This window comes from Muscardinus avellanarius, assembly GCF_963383645.1.
Source record: "Muscardinus avellanarius genome assembly, chromosome: 6".
Taxonomy (NCBI): Eukaryota; Metazoa; Chordata; class Mammalia; order Rodentia; family Gliridae; genus Muscardinus; species Muscardinus avellanarius.
In genome coordinates this window covers 79,773,943-79,797,885 of record NC_137791.1, presented here as the reverse complement: position 1 = coordinate 79,797,885, position 23,943 = coordinate 79,773,943, and the positions used below count along the sequence as shown (strand labels likewise).

General features: G+C 36.9%; 1 protein-coding gene across 1 annotated transcript in view; it reads left to right on the top strand.

Annotated features, from left to right (window-relative positions):
• The window catches only part of AFM (afamin), a gene marked incomplete at both ends in the record, with an annotated part of 38,768 nt that overhangs the window by 6,731 nt on the left and 8,094 nt on the right, over positions 1–23,943 (top strand). Inside the window, 5 exon segments of the mRNA XM_080697221.1 lie at positions 359–488; positions 12,982–13,196; positions 18,638–18,770; positions 21,937–22,034; positions 23,330–23,462. Of these exon segments, the coding sequence (XP_080553347.1) occupies positions 359–488; positions 12,982–13,196; positions 18,638–18,770; positions 21,937–22,034; positions 23,330–23,462 (709 nt within the window).

Here is a 23,943-nt window from a genome sequence, read left to right as displayed (position 1 = left end):
GTTTTTTGTTTTTGGCTTGGATCCAGGAATCTGGGGGCTCTGAAATATAAGCCCAGGGTTTTCAAAGTGATCCAAAAGACTATGCAGCACACCATCAGCTATTTGATAAGGACATCTCTCTATTTTTGCTTTTATTTATGTTTTGGGGGCATGAATCAATTGCCTATACCTATGTCTTAAAGTGTTTCCCCTATGTTTCTTCTTTGTAGTTTCATAATGCCAATTTTTAAATATAGCAGTGATAGCAACGGTTGAAGCTGTTTCTATTGTATTAGCAAAGAACTCCCTATTGTTCTATTGTTTTACTGGCTATTGAAATTATTTCAGGGGTTTATTAATCCTTTTTTTTTTTTTTCAGAAACATTGCCGTATTCAGCAAAAAATTCCCCATGATTGAATTTAAGGAAGTTACGTCCCTCCTTGAAAAAATGTCTTCCATGTACGATGGTTGCTGTGAAGGAGATGCTGTACAGTGCATACGTGAGCAGGTGAATATCCCCTAAAACCAAGTAAAAATCATGATCTTTGTTACTCATTTAAATTACTATTAGCACATAAAATTGTACACATATCTAGGATACATTGTGATATTTCAGTGCATGTATAAAAGTATAAAATGTGATCAAATTAGGGTAGTTAGCATTTTCATGTTCTTATCATTTCTTTTTCAAGAACTATTTTTTACTTATATTTTATTTATTTTTATATTTTGCTCTGACTTTTTTACTTTTTATTGGTGCATTGTATTTATACATTATAATGAGGTAAAAAACTTGTTTATATAAAAATGCACACATCACCCAGCCAGCCCTATGCAGTCCTGACCCCACTCCCTCCCGATCTCTCCCTCCCATGCTTGGCTTAGTGGTTGACTACGATATGAGTAAGTACATCGTGTGTTTGATCCTTCCTCCCTCCCATCCCCACAGTTAGGTTGCCTTATTTGCTCCTCTATAGGATCTCCTTTTTCACCTGGAGTTCCTCCTATGACCCATTTCACCTTAGCTTTCACATATTAGGGAAAGTATCTGATTTTTTACTTTTTGTGACTGACTAATCTTGTTTAGCATAATGTCCTCCAGTTCCATCCATTTTCCTGTAAATGCTGCAATTGTGTGTTTTTTATGGCTGAGTAAAATTCCATTGTGTACATATCCCACAGTTTTGTAATCCATTCATCTGTTGATGGACATCTTGCCTGGTTCCATAGTTTGGCTATGGTGAATTGTGCAGCTATGAACATAGATACACATGCATTAGTTTGGAAGTTTGGTTTCCTTTCTTGTGGGTAGATACTCAGAAGTGGTATTGCTGGATCGAATGGTAAATTTGTTCCCATTCTTCTGAGGATTCTCCATACTGTTTTCCAAAGTGATTGCACTAATTTGCAATCCCACCAACAATGTTTTAGAGTTCATACTTCTCCACATCCTTGCCAGCATTTGTTGTTGTTTGTATTTTGAATGATTGCTATTCTAGTTGGGGTAAAGTGAAATCACAGGGTAGCTTTGATTTGCATCTTTCTGAATGCCAATAATGTTGAGCATTTTTTCATGCATTTATTGGCCATTTGAATTTCTTCTTTTGTGAAGTGTCTATTTAGTTCGCTTGCCCATTTTGTTATTGGATGATTTGGTATTTTTTTTAGTGTTGAGTTTCTTGAGTTCTCTGTATATTCTATTTTTTTAAAATTTTTATTGGTGCACTGTATTCATACATCATAGTAGGATACAAAAAACTTTTGTAGACATACATGCACACATCGCCCAGTCGGTCCCCACCCGATCCCCACCCCATTCTCTCCCCGTCCCTCCCTCCCATGCTTGGCTTAGTGGTTGACGTCTAGTATTATAGCAATTTATCCAAAATTAAAAATGATAATCTCTCATAACAGTTTCATTTGTCTGATACCAAGCTTTTGATAACTTAAAGATAACATTTCAATATTTCTTTTTGCTTTCTTTCTTACCAAAGAATATTTTTTTTCTTTCTTTTTTTTAGGTGAAACTATCATATATTTATATATTTATTTTTCAGAAAAAATCTATCCTAACATGGAATATGGACTCTAGATACCCAAAACGATCTCGAAAAAGAACAAAGCTAGAAGATATATATTTTCTAATTTCAAACCATATAAAGCTACAATAATTGAAACAGTGTAGTACTGTTCTAAAGGCAGATATATAAAACATTGGAGTTAAATGAAAGCCTAGAGATACATTCTTCCATATATTGTCAAGTTATTTTTGACAAGGTTTCCATGAACATTTGGTGGAGGAAATAATAATCTTTTAACTAAATATTGTTGAAAAATAATAATTACATGAAAAAGAATAAAATTGGACCCTTACCTAATCCCATATACAAATATTAACTCAAAATAGATAAAAGACCTAAATATAAATCTTAAGACTATAAACTTTTAGAAGAAAATCTGGGTCATAAAACCTCACAACATTGAAATTGGCAGTGATTTCTTGGATATGATTTCAATGGCAAAGGCAACAAAAGGGTATACAAACTCCTTAAAAAATAAAATATTGTATATCCAAAGACAATGTAAACAGAGTTAAAAGTTACTGATTGAATGGGATAAAATATTTCCAAATGCTATATCTGAAGGTATATTAATATTCCAACTAGAAATCCTAAAAATTATCAACAATAAAAGCAAACAATACAATTTAGAGATAGGTAAAAGACTAACATAAGTAATGAATCTCCACAGATAACTAATCTTAGTTGTCTGTTGGATGGAAAATCTTGTTTCTCCGGTTCTGGTGTGTGTTACCTATTTCTTCTTTGTAGTTAATCACTTTGAGTATTTTCTCTAGTGCTGGTTTTGAAGACAAAAATTCCTTCAGTTTCTGTTTGTTGTGGAAGCTTCTTATTTCCCCCTCTAATTTGATAGAAAGTTTTGCTGGGTAGGAAATTTTTGGCTAGAAGTTGTTTTCTTTCAGAGTTTGGAATATGTTACTCCAAGCCCTTCTGGCTCTCATGACTTGGTTTGGGAGGTCTGGAGTGATTCTAATTGGTTTGCCTCTGAATGTCACTTGGCCTTTTGTTTTTGTTGCCTTTAAGATTCTCTGCTTGGCTTCCACATTGGTCATTTTGACAATTATGTGGCGTGGGGATCCTCTTCTCTGATCCTGTCTAAAGGGAGTTCTATAAGTTTCCTGGACCTGGGTATCGACCTCTTGCTCTATGTTTGGAAAATTTTCTGCTATTACTTCCTTGAAGAGATTGTTGATCCCTTTGGTTTCACCTTCTTTTCCCTCCTCTATTCCAATTATTATCAGGTTAGCTCTCTTAAAATGGGCCCATATTTCTTCAATGTCAGATTCTTGCTGTCGGATATTTTTTTCTAGATTAGAAACTATGCGTTCATTTTTGGAGTGATCATCTTCTAGGAGTGAGATTCTATTCTCCATGTGGTCTAATCGGTTGTTTGTACTTTGAATTGAGGCCTTTACTTTATTAATTGCATCCTTTATCTCTCTTTGGCTCTCTCTGAATTCTTTTCGAAACACCTATATTATTTCTACAGTTATTTTCCTGATTTGATCTTCTAGAAATCTCTGAATTTCTGTTTTATAGGGTTCTGATGTTGTGGGGTTGTGGGCATTCATTGCTCCATTTTTATTCCTCTTACCCATGATTTTGGAAGTTTGTGCCTTCTCTGGGTTCTTCCCTTGGGTCACTAAGACTTCATTTAAGGTGCTCTGGATCTCAAGTCTGTGGTATCTCAGTCCCCACTACTCCTTTACTGGGTTGTATCACAGAGTCTCTGACCCAGGGAGTCAATAGAGGCTGCTTTAGACTATGGGGGGTGCCGGGTTGGGCGTTCTCCTATGGTGTAATATCTCTGCCACCGCCACTCCTCCACTGGGTCAAGTCCCTGGGAGTCAGTACTGGGATTTCTCCTCTGGGGCCTGCAATTTGACTCACTGTTGTTGAATATGCAGATGGATCTCTCGTGGACTCGGTGAATTCGCTGCTGCTGCTGCTGGTGGCAATATGGCGCCACTGCCACACCCTCGGCTGTGGGGCTGGCATATTTTTCTCTGGTTTTGAGTTGAGCTCTGAGTCCCTGCAGGGTGAGCTGAGCCCAGCCACTGGGAGCTTTAGATGCTCCCTGTGCCGAGAAATCTGCCAAATCCCGCCAGGCTGTTCCGCAGCGGCTCACCTCGGCTCACTGTCCGCCGCTTCTCTCTGGAGCCTGGTGGGCTGTTGAGCTCGCTGCTGCTGCTGGCAGTAAGGCACTGCTGCTGCGTCCTCGGCAGTGAGGCCGGTGTATCTCCTCTGTGGCTCTGAGCTCTGTTATGAGACCCCCTCCTCTCTGGGGCTGGTGATTTTTTTGTTTCTCTGCTGATGGTGTTTTCTGGCTATGAAAGGCGCTGATTTTGTGGTAATAGAGATTGGTTGTTAGCGGGGCTCTTAAGCCCCGCTTTTCTCGGTCGCCGAGTTCTCTGTATATTCTAGATATTAGTCCTCTATCAAAGAAGTAGGTAGCAAATATCTTCTGCCATTGTGTTGGCTCTCGATTGAGGTTCTTGACAGTTTCCTTTGCTGAACAGAAGCTCTTCAGTTTCATGCAATCCCAGGTATTGATTCACCTTTTAGTATGTTGTGCCTTTCGGATCTTGTTGAGAAAGTTTTTATCTGTGCCTATGTATTTTACTGTTGGGCCCTCTTCAAGGAGCTTCAAGGTCTCTGGTTTAATTTCCAAGTCTTTGATCCATTTTGAATTGACTCTTGTGCAGGATGAGAAAGTGGGATTAATTTCCAGTTTTCTGCATATGGTTAACCAGTTTTGCCAACACCATTTGTTGAGCAGGCTATCTTTTTTCCAGTGTATGTTTTTGGTCCCTTTGTTAAAAATCAATTTGCTTAAAGTGTGTGGACTTGTTTCTGGGTCTTTTATTCTGTTCCACTGGTCTATATATCTGTTTTTGTGCCAGTACCATGCTGTTTTTATTACAATGGCTTTGTAGTATAGTTTAAAGTCAGGTATTGTGATTCCTCCTGCATGGTTTTTGTTACTGAGAAACACTTTGGCTATTCTGGGCTTTTTGTTGTTCCAAATAAATTTAGGGACTGATTTTTCTATGTCTGGGAGGAATGATCTTGGTATTTTAATGGGTATTGTGGTGAATCTGTAGATCACTTTTGGAAGGATGGCCATTTTAATGATATTTATTCTGCCTATCTATGAACATGGGATTATCTTTTGATCTTCAAAGATCTTCAATTTAGTTTTTCAATGTTTTATAGTTTTCTTTGTAGAGATCTTTTACCTCCTTGATTAAGTTTATTCCTAAGTATTTTATTATTTTTGTGGGAGATCCTGAGTGAAAGTGTTTTTTGAATTTCTTTTTCAGTGGATTTATGGTTGGTGTACAGAAAAGCTTCTGATTTTTTAGTATTGATTTTGTATCCAGACACTTTGCTGGATTTGTTAATCAGTTCTATAAGCCTTTTGGTTCAGTTTGTTGGGTATTTATTGATTTATTTGTATTTATTTATTTATTTATTTATTTATTTATTTATTTATTGGTCAGGGGATGGAACCCAGGGACATTCAACTTCTGAGCTACACCCCCTGCCCTATTTTTTTATTCTTTATTTTGAAACCAGGTCTCACTGAGTTGCAGATGGCCTCACTAAGTAGCTGAGGCTGTCCACGAACCACAATCCTCTGGTCTCAGCCTCTCGAATGCTGGGATTACAAGCGTGTGCCACCATGCCCAGCTTGGGTTTTAAAATATTGTATCACGTCATCTGAAAATAGTGAAAGTTTGAGTTCTTCTTTCCCTATTTGAGCTCCTTTGATTTCCTTTTCTTGCCTTATTCCTCTCTGGCTAGAGTCTCAAGTACTATATCGAAGGGAAGTGGTGATAATACAAGACATCCTTGTCTTGTTCCTGTTTTTAGGGGGAATTCTCAAAAGTTTTTCCCTATTTAATATGATGTTGACTGTGGGCTTATTATAGATTGCCATTATGATGTTAAGATATATTCCTTCTATTCCAATTCGCTGCAGTGCTTTTATCATAAATGGATGTTGGATTTTATCAAATGCTTTTTCAGCATCTATTGAGATGATCATGTGGTTTTTGTCTTTGATTCTGTTTATATGATGAATTACATGGATTGATTTTCATATGTTGAACCAGCCTTACATCCCTGGGATGAACCCTACCTGGTCAAGGTGTATACTTTTCTTGAAGTGGTTTTGAATGCCTGTTGCTAGTATTTTGTTTAGCAGTTTTGCATCCAAATTAATCAAAGATATAGGCCTGTAGTTCTACTTTGGTTTTGGTATTAATGTAATGTTGGCTTCATAGAATGTATTTGGGAGAGTTTCAGTTTTTTCTCTTTCATGCAATAGATTGAGGAATATTGGTACTAGCTCTTTTATAAAGGTTTTATAGAATTCAGTTGGGAAACCATCTTTTCCTGGGGTTTTCTTTGATGGTAGGCTCTTTATTGCTGTTTCAATCTCTTTGATTGTTATTGGTTGGTTTAAATGTTCTATATCTTCTCGACTCAGTTTAGGAAGGTTGTATTTCTCTAGAAAGTTGTCGATTTCCTCCAGAGTTTTCATTTTGTTAGAGTATAGTTTTTCAAAGTAGTTTCTGATAATCATCTGGATTTCTATACTGTCAGTAGTAATGTCTCCTTTTTCATCTCTTATCTTCATAATTTGGGTTGGTTTTCTTTTTTTTAATTAGTTTGGCTAGTGGTTTATCAATCTTGTTAATTTTTTCAAGAAACCAGCTTTTGGTTTTATTGATTTTCTGTATTGTTTATTTATTCTCTACTTTGTTAATTTCTGCTCTGATTTTAATAATTTCCTGTCTTCTACTGGCTTTGGTGTTAGATTGTTCCTTTTTTTCAAGGACTTTGAGGTGTGTCACTAGGTTATTTATTTGATGATTTTCTGTTTTTCATATGTGAGCACTCAGTGCTATAAATTTTTCTCTTAACACTGCCTTCACAGTGTCCCAGAGATTTTGATACAATGTATCTTTATTTTTGTTTGTTTTTTATAAATTTCTTGATTTCACTTCTTACATCTTCTATGGCCCATTCTTCATTCAGAAGTGTGGTGTTCAGTCTCCACATGTTTATGTGGTATCTCTGGGTCTTCTTAGAGTTGTTTTCTAATTTCATTCTTTTATGGTCTGAAAAGACACAGGGAAGTAGGTCACATATTTTTAATTTGCTAGTGATTACTTTGTTGCCCAGGATGTGATCTATTTTGGAGAAGGTTTCATGAGTAGCTGAGAAAAATATGAACTCCACTGTAGTTGGGTGAAATATTCAGGTCAATTTGATTAATGGTGTTCTTTAGTACTGAGGCATCTTTACTGACCTTTTGTCTAGAATATCGGTCTAATGGTGTGAGAGAGGGTGTTGAAATCTCCCAGTATTATTGTATTAGGATTTATTTTTGACTTAATATCACAGAAAGTTTATTTTATGAAAGTAGCTGTTTTACTGTTCTGTTGCTGGAACCAGCTGGCAAAAGTATGGGTTCTGAAGAGAGGCTTGAGGATGAAAAGAATTCAATTCTAAGAATTTGATTCAAAGAACATTTAATTCTATCATGGAAGGATCGCCAGTACACTCCTGGGTCAATGTCTCTACATTGGTTTATCACTCTTGTCCTATTAATACAGCTCCAGGTCAATCAATCCTTGTGCCATCACTACCTGTGCACATAATGGTCAAGTCAATCAACTCTCGTGCTGTCACCACCTGTGCTCATAACGGTCAAGTCAATCAATTCCACCTTAGCTTCTCTCAGACGTTGAACTTTCCATAACCCCAAACCTTATTGGCTCTGGGCAAAGGACAGTCATAAGTATTCTTTTAGGGGAAAACCTTAATGGCTCCCCACATTCTGTATGTTGGTTTTTATGCCAATACCATGCTGTTTTGGTTACTACAGTTCTGTAGTACATTTTGAACTAAGGTATTGTTATGCCTCAAGCTATTCTTTTTGTTGTTGTTCAAATTGCTTTGGCTATGTTGGATCTTTTGTGCTTCCATATATTTTAGAATAGGGGGAGGAGGAAACATTTTTAGTTCTGAAGTTACTCTGATGTGTGGTTAGTTTGTTATAGCAAAATTAAAATGTTAATACCCTTATAAACAGAAACAGAGTAAAAATAAAATATTGATACATAAATCCTAATAAAACTTTTAAATTTTAATACATGGAATCTTTTTTTCTTTTTGTGGTACTGGGGATGGAACACAGGGGCATTCTGCCTCCAAGTTATACTCCCAGCCCTAATTTTTATTCTTTATTTTGAAATAGGTCTCACTGAGTTTCAGAGGGCCTCACTAAGTAGCTAAGGTTGTCTGCAAACTGTGATCCTTCTGTCTCAGCCTCCCGAATACTAGGATTATAAGCATGTGCCACCATGCCCGGCTGACATGGAATTTTTAAAGACCACTCAGTATATTGTATTTTATTTGTCTAAATGTCTTGACCTAAAGCTTCATGAATTTATCATTTTTGAAAATTTATCCAGCTGGATTGAATTGTTCTTTTATATCACAAATTATCTTTTAGAGATTTAGAAATTAAAATAAAGCTCAGAAAACTACTTATTTCATTATTTTGTATTTTTAAAGAGCTGCTTTCTTTGACTTCCTTAGGCTATTTAGATACTGTCTTTCCAAATGACTTCTCCCTCAATTCCTTTCTTCCTTCCTTCTTTCTCTTTCCTTTCTTCCTTCCTTCCTTCCTTCCTTCCTTCCTTGCTTGTTTGCTTGCTTGCTTTCTTCCTTCCTTCTTTGTTGTATACACTTATATCATACAACATATTTTATAGAGGCATATATTGTGTAATTGCAAAATCAATCTACTTACCATATGCATTTTCTCATATATTTATTTTTTGTGGCAAGAAAACTTTAAACTTACTTATTTATCCAAGTTTAAATATATAATGTTATTAACTATAGCTACCATGAAATATAATAGAATTCTTAAATTTATTCTTTCAGTTGGGCTGAAATTTTGTGTCCTTTGACCACCATCTTCCCAAACACCCTCATTGTCAGATTCTGAGAACCCTTAAAGTGATTCTTTAGTGGGATATACTGGTAAACATATTGTTGACATAGTTTAAGTTTTCATGCACTCAAAGGTTATATAAGTTCATTAAGATACTTTGATTTTTCTTAGTTGAAATTAGGCTTTATTTTAGTGATTATTAATTGGTTTTATTGTTTTGGACTCAAGGTAAAGGCAACATGTTAATTAATTAAATAACTTAAATTTTGGGTCATTGAGAAATATCCATTTTATTTCAAGTAGTGAACAACAGATATTTCCAAGTATTATTTTATTCCTAACTCTATCACAGTTAGAGGAATTTCACTCATGATTTATTTTTGGAGTATTTGATTGCTTATGGAAATGTGGGATTTACAATGTTAAATCTAAACTACTGAATTCAGATATTATTGAAATTTTCTGTGACATTTGGAGCTGAAATGAAGGGATCATTGTATTTAAAGTTTCTTTCGTTTTAATTCCTTTATGGAGAAATAAGAGGAATTCACTTGTATTTTACTAAAAATAAGGGTAGATTCTCAGAGATTAAGCGATGCTCTGCTAGAACATAAACAGCCTCCGGTGAGAGGTCAGTGTCTGCACTCTGGCTTGCTGGTTCCCTGTGGGTTGCTGGAAACATGGCACCAGTCTTCATTCTATTTATCACCTCAACTCGAACTTCTTCCCTTCCCCTCAGTGTTCAACAAAAGATTTCAGGCAATGGGAATAGAATGAGTGATGTCAGGAAGGGCTGAAATAGCCAGAGAGGCTGGGGCAGAGTAAGAAAAATGTGCAGCCTCATTCCATGGAGTCTGGGGAGGGGCCAGCGGTCAGACCAGTTTTAAAACATCTTATTAGTTATGCAGTGTAGTGGCATATGTATACATGCATATAACATAATCTGATCACTGTCACTCTCTACATGCCCTCCCCCAACCCCCTTCCTCTATACAGTGGTATCCCTTCTACCTTCATGATGTACTTCCCCCCTCCCTCTAGCTTCAACCTGTGAGAGAAAACATACGATACTTGTCCTGAGTTCAGCTTATTTTGCTTAACATGATGACTTACAATTCCATCTGTTTTCCTTTGTTTTTTTATGGCTGAATAACACTTCACTGTGTATATATACCACATTTTCTTTATCCATTCATCTGTTGATAGCACTAGACTGATTCTATAACTTGGCTCTTGTTGATTGTGCTGTAGTAAACATGGGCATGCAGATATAGCTGAAGTATGCTGATTTTAGTTCTTTCAGGTAAATATTGTGGCGCGTATAGCTAAATCATATGGCATTTAATTTTAGTTTTGTAAGAAATCTCCGTAGTGATTTCCATTACATTCTCACCAGCAGTGTTTAAGAGCTCATTTTCTCCCATATCCTTACCAGCAATTACTGTTATTTGTATTCTTGATGGTTGCCATTCTGATTGGGGTTAGATGTAAACTCAGTGTTGTTTTAATTTGTATTTCCCTGATTACTAAAGATTATTGAGCATTTGTTTTTCCTCTTTTGAGAAGTGTCTGTTCAATTTATTTTCCCTGTTTATTGAATGAGTTATTTGTTTTGTGGTGTTAAAATTTTTTTTAGTTCTATTCAGGAAGTCATTTCTGAATATTTTGAAGTGTTTCCTCTATTTTTTATTCTTGCAGTCTCAAAGTTTTAGGTCTTCTACTTAGGTCTTTGATTCATTTTGAATTAACTTTTATACAAGGAGAAAGATAGAAATAGAGTTTTATTCTTTTATATATGAATAACCAGTTTCCTAAGCACTATTGTTAGAAAAAGGCTCTCATTCTGGATATGGTGGCACATGCATGTAATCCCAGTACTTGTGAGACTGGGATAGAAGGACCACAAGTTCAAGGCCAGCCTCAACAATTTAGTGAGGCTCTCAGCTACTTAGTGAGAACTTGTTTTTAAAATAAAGAATAAATAAAGAAGATGCACACTTGTAATCCCAGCATTCGAGAGGCTGAGACTGGAGGATCACTGTTTGCGGACAGCCTCAGCTACTTAGTGAGGCTCTCTGCAACTTAGTGAGACCCTGTTTCAAAATAAAGAATAAAAAATAGGGCAGGGGATGTAGCTCAGGTCAAATGCCTCTAGGTTCCATCCCTAGACCCGCAAAACTAACTAACTAACTAACTAACTAACTAACTAACTAAAGAATAAGTCAGGCGTGGTGGTGCACACTTATAATCCCAGCGCTTGGAAGGCTGAGACAGGAGGATTGAGCAGGTTCAAAGCCAGCCTCAGCTACTTAGTGAGGAGGCCTCAGCAACTTAGTGAAACCCTGTTTTCAAATAAAATATAAAATAGGTCTGGGAGTATAGCCTGGTGGTAGAAAAGCCCCTGGGTTCCAGCCCTAGTACCACACACAGAAAATTTTAATTAATTAAAAAATAAAAAGGGCTGGGGGTGTAGCTCAGAGGTAGAGTGGGTTCAGTCCCCAGTTACTACCCCTCCAAAAACAGAGGCTCTCTTTTCTTCACTATATATATTTTTGGTATCTTGGTACCTTTGTCCAGAATGAGCTGACTCTAGCTGTGCAAATTTGTCTGTGTTTCTTCTATACTATTCCATTGATATGTCTGTTTTTTTTGTTTTTGTTTTTTTTTTGTAGTACTAGGGATTGAATCCAGGGGCATTCTACCTCCAGTGTGTCTTTTTCCATGGCAGAACCATGCTGTTTTTGCTACTATGGCTCTATAGTATATTTTGAATTTGGTCATTGCTCTTCTTTACTCAGAACTGCTTTTTCTATTCTTGGTCTTTTGTTTCTCCAAAGACTTTTTTATTCTTGTTTCTCTCTGTGTGGTGTTATGTTTATTGATTTGTGTATGTCGAACTATTCTTACACCTGTGGAATAAACTCAACTTAATCATGGTGTACGATCTTTTAAATATGTTTTGGAATTCAGTTTGTAATTATTTTATTGAAAACCTGGCATCTATGTTTATTAGGGATTATCTAACTGTTTGAGTGATCATTTTTTCATTGCTGTGACCAAAATACCTGACGAGCACAACTTAGAGGAAAGAAAGGTTTATTTGGGGCTCCCAGTTTCAGAGGTCAGTCCACGATTGGCTGGCACTAAGGCAGAAATGGTCTAGAGAAAAGCATGGCTGAGCTTCTCTGGGAGACATTTTATATTCAAACCATAACACCAACTATTGTGTAAATAAAACTCCTTATCTCCCTAATTTCTAAACTTTATGTAAAGGTTAGACTTGGGATGAAGAGGTAAGGCCAGAGAACAGAGTGAGGCTTTTCATTTTGTATATTATTTGATACTTTTTCAAGTTTATAGTATTTATAGGAAAATGGTACCACAAGTAAGATAGCTTCTTATACTTGAAAAGTTAACATCTGGTAGTTACTATAGTGGTTCATTTACTCCTCATTCTTTCATTTACTTATCAAATATTTATTTAATTTTTTCAATGGTCTTGGCAATGTGCTTTTGGGCTACAAGGAAAAACAAAGACAATAATTATTACACTGACATGTTTTTGGTGGCTACCACTGAAAGCACAGGTAGATTCTCAGGGGAAAGCAACAATCTTTAGAATATCAGATGACAGTGTATTAGCAGGCTAGGGGTAAAGCATTTAAAAGATTAATTCTCAATAATGGATGTGAATATATAGTATGACCTATTTTCAGAATGATATCACCTTAGGTCCTGAGGAAAACAAAGCTTGCAAGTGTGTGAAACTTCATGTGTATTAAGTGAATAGAGAATTTAAACGGACACTCTCTATTGAATTAGCTAATAAGCTATTTCCAAATAGTATGCTTATAATTGACCTTTATATGCTTCCATTTCATTACGGAAGAAAAACTAGCTTCAAAGAAACTCTGAAAATAATTTCTTATTCTTCTTTGTTACAGAGCAATGTTATGAGCCATATTTGTTCAAAACAAGATTCTATCTCCAGCAAAATCAAAGAGTGCTGTGTAAAGAAAATACCAGAGCGTGAAGCTTGTATAATTAATGCAAATAAAGATGATAGACCAAAGGATTTATCTCTAAGAAAAGTAAACTTTGCCGACAGTGAAAATGTGTGTCAAGAACGAGATACTGATTCGGACAAGTTCTTTACTAAGTAATGTAACTTTCTATTGAAACTTATAAGGTGAAGAGAAAAAAACTTACTGAGATTTGTTCTATGTTGGTTAATCTGAGTAGAAGGCTAGAGAAGCATTTACTTCACTGGATATCATACAATTTTTAAAAATCATGGCTATAGCCGGGCGTGGTAGCGCCTGCTTGTAATCCCCGCGCTTGGGAGGCGGAGACAGGAGGATCGCGCTGGTTCGGAGCCAGCCGCGCTGGCGTAAGAGACCCTGTTTCCAAATAAAAAATAGATCTGGGAGTGTAGCCCGAAGGTAGAAGGGCTTCCAGAAACCCCAGTACCACCACACAATAATAATAATAATAATAATAATAATAATAATAATAATAAATAAAAATAAAAAAATAAAAATCATGGCTATAGTCTATAGGGTTTCCACTTTTTTTTCATGATACTGGGGACTGAACTCAGGGATATTCTACCTCTGAGCTACACCCCAGCCTTATTTTATTTTTTGTTTTGAAACAGGATCTTGGAAGATGGCGACCGAGAAAAGCGGGGCTTAAGAGCCCCGCTAACAACCAATCTCCATTACCACAAAACCAGCGCCTTTCATAGCCAGAAAACACCATCACCAGAAAAACAAAAAAAACCACCAGGCTCCAGAGAGAAAACAGACTGAGAACAGAGCTCAGGGCCACAGAGGAGACACACGCGCCCGAGGACGCTGCAGCAGCGCCATACTGCTGGCAGCAGCGGCGAACTCAACGGACGGCTACAGCAAGCCGAGGTGAGCCACTGCGGAACAGCCAGGCGGGATTTCTCCACGCAGAGAGCGTCTAAAGCTCCCAGTGGCCGAGCTCAGCACACACTGCAGGGATTCAGAGTGGAAATCAAAACCAGAGAAGAAAAAATACGCCAGCCTCACGGCCGAGGGCGTGGCAGAGGCGCCATATTACCACCGGCGGCGGCAGCAGCAGTGAATTCACCTAGTCCAGTACAGCTACATCTGCGTACTCAAGAACAGTGAGTCAAATTGCGGGCCACAGAGGAGAAATCCCAGTACTGTACCTCCTGGGACTTGACCCAGTGAGGGAGTGGTGGTGGCAGAGATATCACACCATAGGAGAACGTGCAACCTGGCACCCCCCATAGTTTAAAGCAGCCTCTATCGACTCCCTGGGTCGGAGACTCTGTGATACAACCCAGTAAAGGAGTAGTGGGGTCTGAGATAATACAGACTCGAGATCCAGAGCACCTTAAGTGAAGCCATAGTGACCTAAGGGAAGAACCCAGAGAAGGCACAAACCTCCGAAATCATGGGAAAGAGGAATAACACTGGAGTAATGAATGCGCACAACCCCACAACATCAGAACCCGATAAAACAGAAAATCAGAGATTTCTAGAAGATCAAATCAGGAAAATAACTGTAGAAATAATAGAGGTGCTTCGAAAAGAACTCAGAGAGAGCCAAAAAGAGATAAAGGATGCAATTAATGAAGTAAAGGCCTCAATTCAAAGCACAAACAACCGATTAGAACACATGGAGAACAGAATCTCGCTCTTAGAAGATGAGCAATCCAAAAATGAACTCATAGTTTCTAATCTAGAAAAAAATATCCAACAGCAGGAATCTGACATGGAAGAAATATGGGCCCATCTTAAGAGAGCTAACCTAAGAATAATTGGAATAGAGGAGGGAAAAGAAAGTGAAACCAAAGGGATCAACAATCTCTTCAAGGAAGTAATAGCAGAAAATTTTCCAAATATAGAGCAAGAGGTTGATACACAGGTCCAGGAAACTTATAGAACTCCCTTTAGACAGGATCGGAGAAGAGGATCCCCACGCCACATAATTGTCAAAATGACCAATGTGGAAGCCAAGGAGAGAATCTTAAAGGCAACAAAAACAAAGGGCCAAGTGACATTCAGAGGCAAACCAATTAGAATCACTCCAGACTTCCCAAACCAAGTCGTGAGAGCCAGAAGGGCTTGGAGTAACATATTCCAAACTCTGAAAGAAAACAACTTCCAACCAAAAATTTCCTACCCAGCAAAACTTTCTATCAAATTAGATGGGGAAATAAGAAGCTTCCATGACAAACAGAAACTGAAGGAATTTATGTCTTCAAAACCAGCGCTAGAGAAAATACTCAAAGAGATTAACTACAAAGAAGAAATAGGTAACACTCACCAGAACCAGAGAAACAAGATTTTCCATCCAACAGACAACTAAGATTGGTTATCTGTGGAGATTCATTATTTTTGTTAGTCTTTACCTATTTCTAAATTGTATTGTTTGCCTTTATTGTTGTTAATTTTTAGGATTTCTAGTTGGGATATTAATATACCTTCAGATATAGCATTTGGAAATATTTTATCCAATTCTATTAGTAACTTTTAACTCTGTTTACATTGTCTTTGGATATACAATATTTTTTTTTATTTTTTAGGGAGTTTGTATATTCTTCTGTTGCCTGTGCCATTGAAATCATAACCAAGAAATCACTGCCAATTTCAATGTTGTGAGGTTTTATGACCCAGATTTTCTTCTAAAAGTTTATAGTCTTAAGATTTATATTTAGGTCTTTTATCTATTTTGAGTTAATACTTGTATGTGGGATTAGGTAAGGGTCCAATTTTATTCTTTTCCATGTAATTATTATTTTTCAACAATATTTAGTTAAAAGATTATTATTTCCATCACCAAATGTTCGTGGAAACCTTGTCAAAAATAACTTGACAATATAGGGAAGAATTTAGCTCTAGGCCTGTATTTAACTCCAATGGTTTATATATCTGCCTTTAGAACAGTATTACACTGTTTCAATTATTGTAGCTTTATATGGTTTGAAATCAGAAAATATATATCTGCTAGCTTTGTTCTTTTTCAAGATCGTTTTGGGTATCTAGAATTCATATTCCATATTAGGATAGATTTTTTTCTGAAAAATAAATATATGAATATATGATAGTTTCACCTAAAAAAACAGAAAAAAATATGCTCTGGTAAGAAAGAAAGCAAAAAGAAATATTGAAATGTTATCTTTAAGTTATCAAAAGCTTGGTATCAGACAAATGAAACTGTTATGTGAGATTAACATTTTTAATTTTGGATAAATTGCTATAATACTAGATGTCAACCACTAAGCCAAGCATGGGAAGGAGGGATGGGGAGGGAATGGGGTGGGGATCGGGTGGGGGCTGACTGGGCAATGTGTGCATGTATGTCTACAAAAGTTTGTATCCCACTATGATGTATGAATACAGTGCACCAATAAAATAAAATTAAAAAAAAAAGAATAAAGAATAGGGCTGGGGGTGTCACTCAGAGGTAGAATGCCCCTGAGTTCCATCCCCAGTACTGCAAAAAAAAAAAAAAAAAAAAAAAAAAAAGAAACAGGATCTTGCTAAGTTGCTGAGGGCCTATCTAAATTGTTGAGACTGGCCTTGAATCATCAATCCTCCTGTCTCAGCTTCCCAAGCACTGTCTTAGAAGTGGAAATTCTCTCACAGGAGAGCTGAGAAGGCAGAAGGGAAGCCAGGAAATCATGTCAGAAACCAAGATTCATCAAGAGGGTTGAGGGCTAAAAAGGGGGGAGAGGATCAAAAAGTTACCTGGCCATTGTAAGATATTGTTTTTACAAAACATGTAAGATCATAGCTTATTTTTGAATGAGTAGATGCTATTCTTTTGAGAAAAATACTATAAATAGCAAAGCTGAGCTACTTAGAGAAGACAGCTCTAAAGAAAGAGCTGGCTTGGTATTATAAAAATGGAGTAGGCCTCTCATGATACCTGGGCTCAAATTTTATATCTTCCGTTAGTACAGGAGAGTATGCCTTATCTGAAATTCTCATTTCCAGAAATGTTTTGAATTTTGGATATTTTTGGATTTGGTAAGATTTATATATACTTAACGAGATAACTTGGGAATAGGATCCAAGTCTAAACATTAAATTTATTTCTGCTCTAAATATACCTTATACATATAACGTGAAGAAAATTGTATACAAGGTGTTTGGTGCATTTTGATTATGACCCATCATATGAGGTCAGGTGTAGAATTTTCCGCTGGTAGCTTCAGGTTGGTGCTCAGAAAATTTTGAATTTGGGAGCATTTTGGATTTCAGACTTTCAAATTTGGGGTGCTCAACTTGTAACATAGTCTGGGACTTGGTTCTTCAGCCATAAAATAGTACCTATGTTGAGGACTAAGTGAAGTTAAATAAGAAAGTTTTTATAAAGTCCAGGAAGGGTAACTTTATCGCTGCACCCAAAGCTTGATCCTTATTACTAAAGCTTGCTAAGCGTTAGCCTCTTTCTTTATCTTTCCCACCTTCTCCCCATATCACACCCACTTATCTTCTGGGAGCCTGTGAGGCCAGGAAACCACTGCTAGTGATGGAGAGTAATAACTTACAACATAAGAAAGGGAATAATGGACAGAGGCCCTTCTCTTCCCGCCTAGAAGCGAGGAGAGAGCTCCATTCTACCACTCTCAAGTTGGAAGTCTGAATGCATTTTCCAGAGTTACTCTCAATGCGTATTTGTTTCTGATACTTTGTGGGTTACATTATTCCAATCCAGATCGCTCCAGTAAAACAAAACAAAACAAAACAAAACAAAACAAAAGCATAACCTAGAACAGGACTTATCAAACTAAAGGAGGAATTTAACATTTGAAAGCAGACCCATAATTAAATCTGACTAGATTAAAAGGAAGTGGGCCGGGATTGGAATCCTGCCAAGGGGTTAGACCGGTGCAGGGGCCAATGGCCAGCATCGGAGCCTGGCGTGAGGCAAGTTCACTCCTGCGGCCTCCAAAGCCGGGACCAAAGCCAGCTTAGGGGTTAGACCGGTTCAGGGGCCAGCGAGACCAGAACTGGGGCCTCCCATGAGGCAAGGCCGCTGCTTGAGCCAGCGAGGTCTGGATCAGTCCACTGAGTAGCCAGGCCACTACCGGGACCATCAAGAGTGGGATTGGTACTTGCAACTCAGCACGCACAGAGAAATATCGCAGAAAATATAAATCATACGCTTCTCTTAATCAGCAATAACTAGGAGGATAAGGGCAACAGGAAGAGGTTGAGCTATAGAAAGGGCCCTATAGTGAAGCAACTAATGTGACCAATCAGAGAGTATGTAATACTGGAGGACGGAGCCTCTTTAAAACGCAGGAGGTACATAAACAAATGTATCAAAGTAAATCACCAAAGAAGTGTGGGATGGAGGGAGGGGGAGGGAATGGGATGGGGGCTGGAGGAGGGCTAATTGGATGATGTGTACTTGTATATCCTCTCAAGTCTTGTACTCCAATGTGATTGATATATGACTACAATGCACCAATTTAAAAAATAAATTAATAAAAAAAGAAAGAAAGAAAAAAGAAAAAAAAGAAAAAAAAGGAAGTGGGAGGAGGGTTTTTTTCTCTGAGTTCTAATAAACAAAGTATTATCCACATTTCAGGTTTACTTATGAATACTCAAGGAGACATCTAGAACTGTCTACACCTGAGCTTCTGAGGATTGCTAAAGTACATGAGGATCTCGTGGGAGATTGCTGCAACAGAGAAAACCCTACAGATTGCTACCAGCATGCAGTAGGTTCCATTGTTGTAGATTTGAAAAAGTTAAAAAGGCCAACACTTATAAAACACTTAACTGATATTGTAGTTTTACTCCACTCTATGACTGGAAAGTGTGATTGACCAACTCCAGTCGATTTTAGATTCAGTGGAAGATCATCCTTGAAAATCCCACATCAACAATTATGTTTATGAATAATGTTTAAAACTACTAATCCAGTAGTAATAAAAAACTCTTCCTGTTTAACTTTTTATTTCCATTTTTACTTTTGTGTCCTATTTTAATGAGTCATATTGGATTTTGGTATGATTGTCAAAGTAATAAGTTATCTTACTTTTCCAATGATTATTGTAAGAGTAATAAATACATGATTAGAAAAATAACAAAAGTTACAAAGAAAAATATTTAAAAACTTTCTGAGTCTCTCGTCAGAAAACAGCTATAATTAACATCTTGTTTCTTCTGTTCATATATGCATATGCATGTGTGTATGCATGCACACACGTGTATGTCTAAAATAAGATTGGGAGTCGGGCGTGGTAGCGCACACTTGTAATCCCCACGCTTGGGAGGCAGAGACAGGAGGATCGCGCAGGTTCGAAGCCAGCCACGGGTGCTGGCTTAGGAGACCCTGTTTCCAAATAAAAATGTAAAAATAGGTCTGGGAGTGTAGCCCGGAGGTAGAAGAGCTTCCAGGAACCCCAGTACCACCAAAAATAAATAAATAAATAAATAAATAAATAAATAAATAAATAAAAATAAAAAGAATAAGATTGGGATAATACTTAGAAAAATTTGGACATGTTTTTTATTTGGAATCATAGGGTTATTTTTGTTATAAACAGTGCTGTATTAAGCTGGACCTGGTGGCACATGACTATAATCTTAGTACCTGGGAGGCTAAGACAGGAGGAGCCCAGGTTGGAGACTAGCTCCATCACCTTAAGAAGACTCTTAGCAATCCAGTGAAACCCTGTTTCAAAGCAAAGAAATAAAAGTTGGTTTGGAAACTCAGAAGTAGAATGGCCTCTGGGTTCAAACCTCAGTACCACCACCACCACCACAAACCCCCAAAACAACAGCAACAAAACCCGTTATATATTAATTTTACCCTTATCTACAAAGTTAGTGGCTTAAAACCACAAAAATTTATTCTCTCCCTGGAGACCAGCAGTCTAAAATGAGTTTTCTGGGGCTGAAATCAAGATGTTGGGAGGGCTGTGTTCCATCCAGAATCTCTCAGGAGAATCTGATCCCTGACTTTTCCAGGTTTTAATGTAGAAAACTTTCCATGTCATTAAACAAATTTCAAAATATACTTCATGTTGAAAAATGGTACCCTGTTAAAATGATGTAGCATTCATTATTTAACTGCTATTCTCTTGTATATTTAACATTGTGGGTATTCAATGGTTGTTTTTTTATTTTATTAGTGACTTGGAAATATATCTATCTCATTTCATTCATTTTTACTGGTATTTATGACTACTTTCTTAGAACATATTATAAGAGGAGAAATTATTGGGTCAAAATATAAGGATTAAAAAAAAACATCTGACACAAAAGCCCACTAACTTTCTAGACAGCTTCTGCCCAGGTACAGTCTCACAGCAGGGCTCGAGGATGGTCATTTCCACTTCGCCTTTACTATCTCTGCATGTGGAAATGAGTTTTGTTAGATTAATGTGCAAGGAAGAGTGGTTGTATTTTAAGAAAATACTTGTTTGAGATTTTTTTTCATGGTACTGGGTATGGAACCCAGGGGCATTCTACCTCTGAGCTATACCCCTCAGCCCTATTTTTAAAAATCATTTTATTTAATTTATTTATTTTTTGTGGTACTGGAGGTGGAACCCAGGGGCTTTTCTACCTATGGGCTATACTCACAGACCAATTTCATACTTTATTTGGAAACAGGGTCTCGCTAAGTTGCTGAGAGCCTCATTCAGTAGCTGAGACTGGCTTCGAACCTGCACGGTCCTCCTGTCTCAGCCTCCCTAGTGCTGGGATTACAAGCGTGCACCACCACACCTCACAAATCTTTTTATTTTTTGAAGCAGGGTCTCACTGAGTTGGGAAGGGCCTTGCTAAGTAGCTGAGGCTGTCAGTGAACCACGATTCTCTGGTCTCTGCCTCCCCAATGCTGGGATAAGAAGTGTGTGCCACCATGTCCGGCCTGTTTGAGATTTTAAAATTACATCAAGTAAAAAAGCTTGTAAAAACACGGGAAAACATGAGGTTAGCTATTATATTTCTCATGAACAATTTGTTCATGTCTATTGCCCATTTTCCTATCAAGTTAGTATATTTTCATATAAATACATATATACTTATATATTACAGATATTATGCATTGGCTTTTATTATTTATTTCACATTTCTTTGATATGTGCCACTTTTGCTTTATTTAAAAATTTTCTTCCTATTTGTTAAGTTCGTTTACACCGATCAAAGTTGAGCAATGAGATAAGAAGACTTGGCATTTTTTATTCCTGTTCTTTGGCTGTCCCTAACAAGGCAGCCTGTTTCTGATTCTTAACTGAATCATAATGCTACGGAATCCTCTTTTTACACTGAGACAGTATTGGTCCTGTAGCATCCTTCCACTAGTGTGTTGTTCTCTGTGGTGGTTGTTGAGTATATTTCCAATTTTATGCCATATGAGAGTTGGTCTGTCAAATATATAAGAAGTGATGACAATTACTGGAGGTTTTAAGTTCAAAATCATAAAATTATGAAAAAAAAGATATAAGATAAAGATGAATATGATTAAAAATGTTTTTCAGCAATACTTATTTGCTGGATCACTCCAAGAAAGTCATTTAACTTCACAAGGGCTGTTTGTCTGACTTAAAAATGCAGATAACAACTGTTCTGGATATTTGAAGTTGAGAATGAAATATAGTCCTTGCCAAAATAAAATTTTAATTGTACTTTGTAACTCATAAAGCCTCAAAATATATACGATGATGAAAAAAATTGGACTTTCATATTTTATAAAAATATAGTCTATAATTGAAAATTCAAATTATTGGATATACATGTGAAGAGTGCTCTCAATTTAGTGAGTAACATACAATAGAGTTTGAAAATACAAAAAATTCAACAAGTTGACATAAAGCTTATGATTAAACTTTAGATTAAATTTTTTTAAAAACTGTGATTACTTTTAATCTTTAGGAAGACAAATTCAATGAAACGACTGAGAAAAGCCTCAAGATGGTACAACAAGAATGTGAACATTTCCAGAATTTGGAGAAGAATGGCTTGAAATACCAGTATGTTGTTTGCACAAATGACCTAACTCTTGTGACCGGGAAAAAATACTTGCTCAAATAATATAATTAAACAAACGAATAAATCAATAACTAGGCCAGTCTTTCAGTTTTGGTCAGTTCTTAAACTTGGGAAGGATTACAAATGCAAAAGTGTAGAATGCATATTGACCTGTCACTTTAATCTTTTACCAGAAATGAGGCTAGAAATAAAAACTGCAAGACTCTGGACATATTAGCTAATGCTTTAGTTTTTGTTTGAACTTGACTTTCTCACTTCCAAATCAGGATCTCTGGACTGTGACCTATTTGGGAATGGACTGTAGCAAGCTTCAGGTCATTACTGTTTTCTGAGAAAGAGATGGTTTGCCCAGGACTTAAGACTGTCTTATTTGGGTTGATAGAAATAATTCTGGATTTGCTTAAAGTTGCAGTGTTTATTCTTTCAATGCTCTTGAGAGCATTCATGAATGATGCACGGTTAATTCAGATCTTCTCAATTAATTATCATGCTAGTGTAGTGTTTGTTGAAACTAAATGTCTTCAAAACAAAACCTGGTTAAAAATATGCTTTCACAATTTCTGCAATCTTGCTATTAGTTGAGAATTCAGACCCAGCCCATCAAGAATCTTAGTTACCTTTATCTTATTCCCAGAATGCATTGAACAGTCTCTCTCTCTCTGTCTCTCTTTCTGTGTCTGTCTGTCTGTCTGTCTGTCTGTCTGTCTGTCTGTCTGTCTATCTGTCTGTCTCTCTTGGTACTGTGGGTGGAACCCAGGGGCATTCTACCTCTGAGCTACACCCCCAGCCCTATGTTTTTTATTCTTTGTTTATTTTTTTGAAACAGGGTCTCACTGAGTTTCAAAGAGCCCCACTAAGTAGTAGCTGAGGCTGTCTGCAAACTGTGATCCTCCTGTCTCAGCCTCCCAAATCCTGGGATTACAAGCATGTGCCACCACGCCTGGCAAAGTCTCTCTTTAATAAATATTTACTAACTACCTGAAGTATTTTAAGCAGGAGTCTACTATGGACAAGGATTTGCTGCCAAGCAGAGAGGAAAGGCAGATATGAGAGCTTCTGAGATAACCATAAAGTGAGAAAGAAAGCAGAAATATAGAGACAGAGGAGGCAGGGTATAGGCAAATGGGGGGGGGGCATTTTCCCACCACTTACTGAGAGCAAGAGATTACATCGCATTTATGTTAATTGTTTAACATTGAAGGGTTTGAGTTTCAGTAGGTATTCAAGGGGAAGGGGGTATCTGTTTTCCTTCATAACCAGATATATGTTCTTTCAGCTACCTTATCAAACTCACAAAGATAGCCCCTCAGCTCTCCACTGCAGAGCTCGTGTCTCTTAGCAAGGAGATGGTGACAGCTTTGACTACCTGCTACATGCTAAGTGAAGAGTTTGCCTGTGTTGATGATTTGGTGAGCATGGCCCGTGTAATCTACTGCTCTTTTTTTTTTAAATGTTATATTTATTATCACCTTTGACATATATCATATGTCAGTTATTTTATAACTAATAGCAATTTCTCTAAATGGTAAGGCTACAAATACTTCACAAAGCAAATGTGTATGGTACTATTCTTTGACCCTTTTATTTGTAAGTTTTAAAATTTGCAGAAATGTTAGAAAAAGTAGTACATAAACATTCAAATAGTTTGTTCAAATTCACCAGTTTGCCATATTTATACTCCCTTTTTCTTTCATTCTCCAAATTATTTAATGATAATTTGCGTATGGCATAACTTTTCATCCTGAAGAAGTATTTTAACATGGCCTTGCTAAGGTTTAGGACTTTTTATTATTATTTTTTTTTACAGAAAAGGACATTAGTTCCATTATCGTATCTAATATTTTCCTAAAGAATTGACACACATGCAGACATGTAGCTGCTTTTGTATCC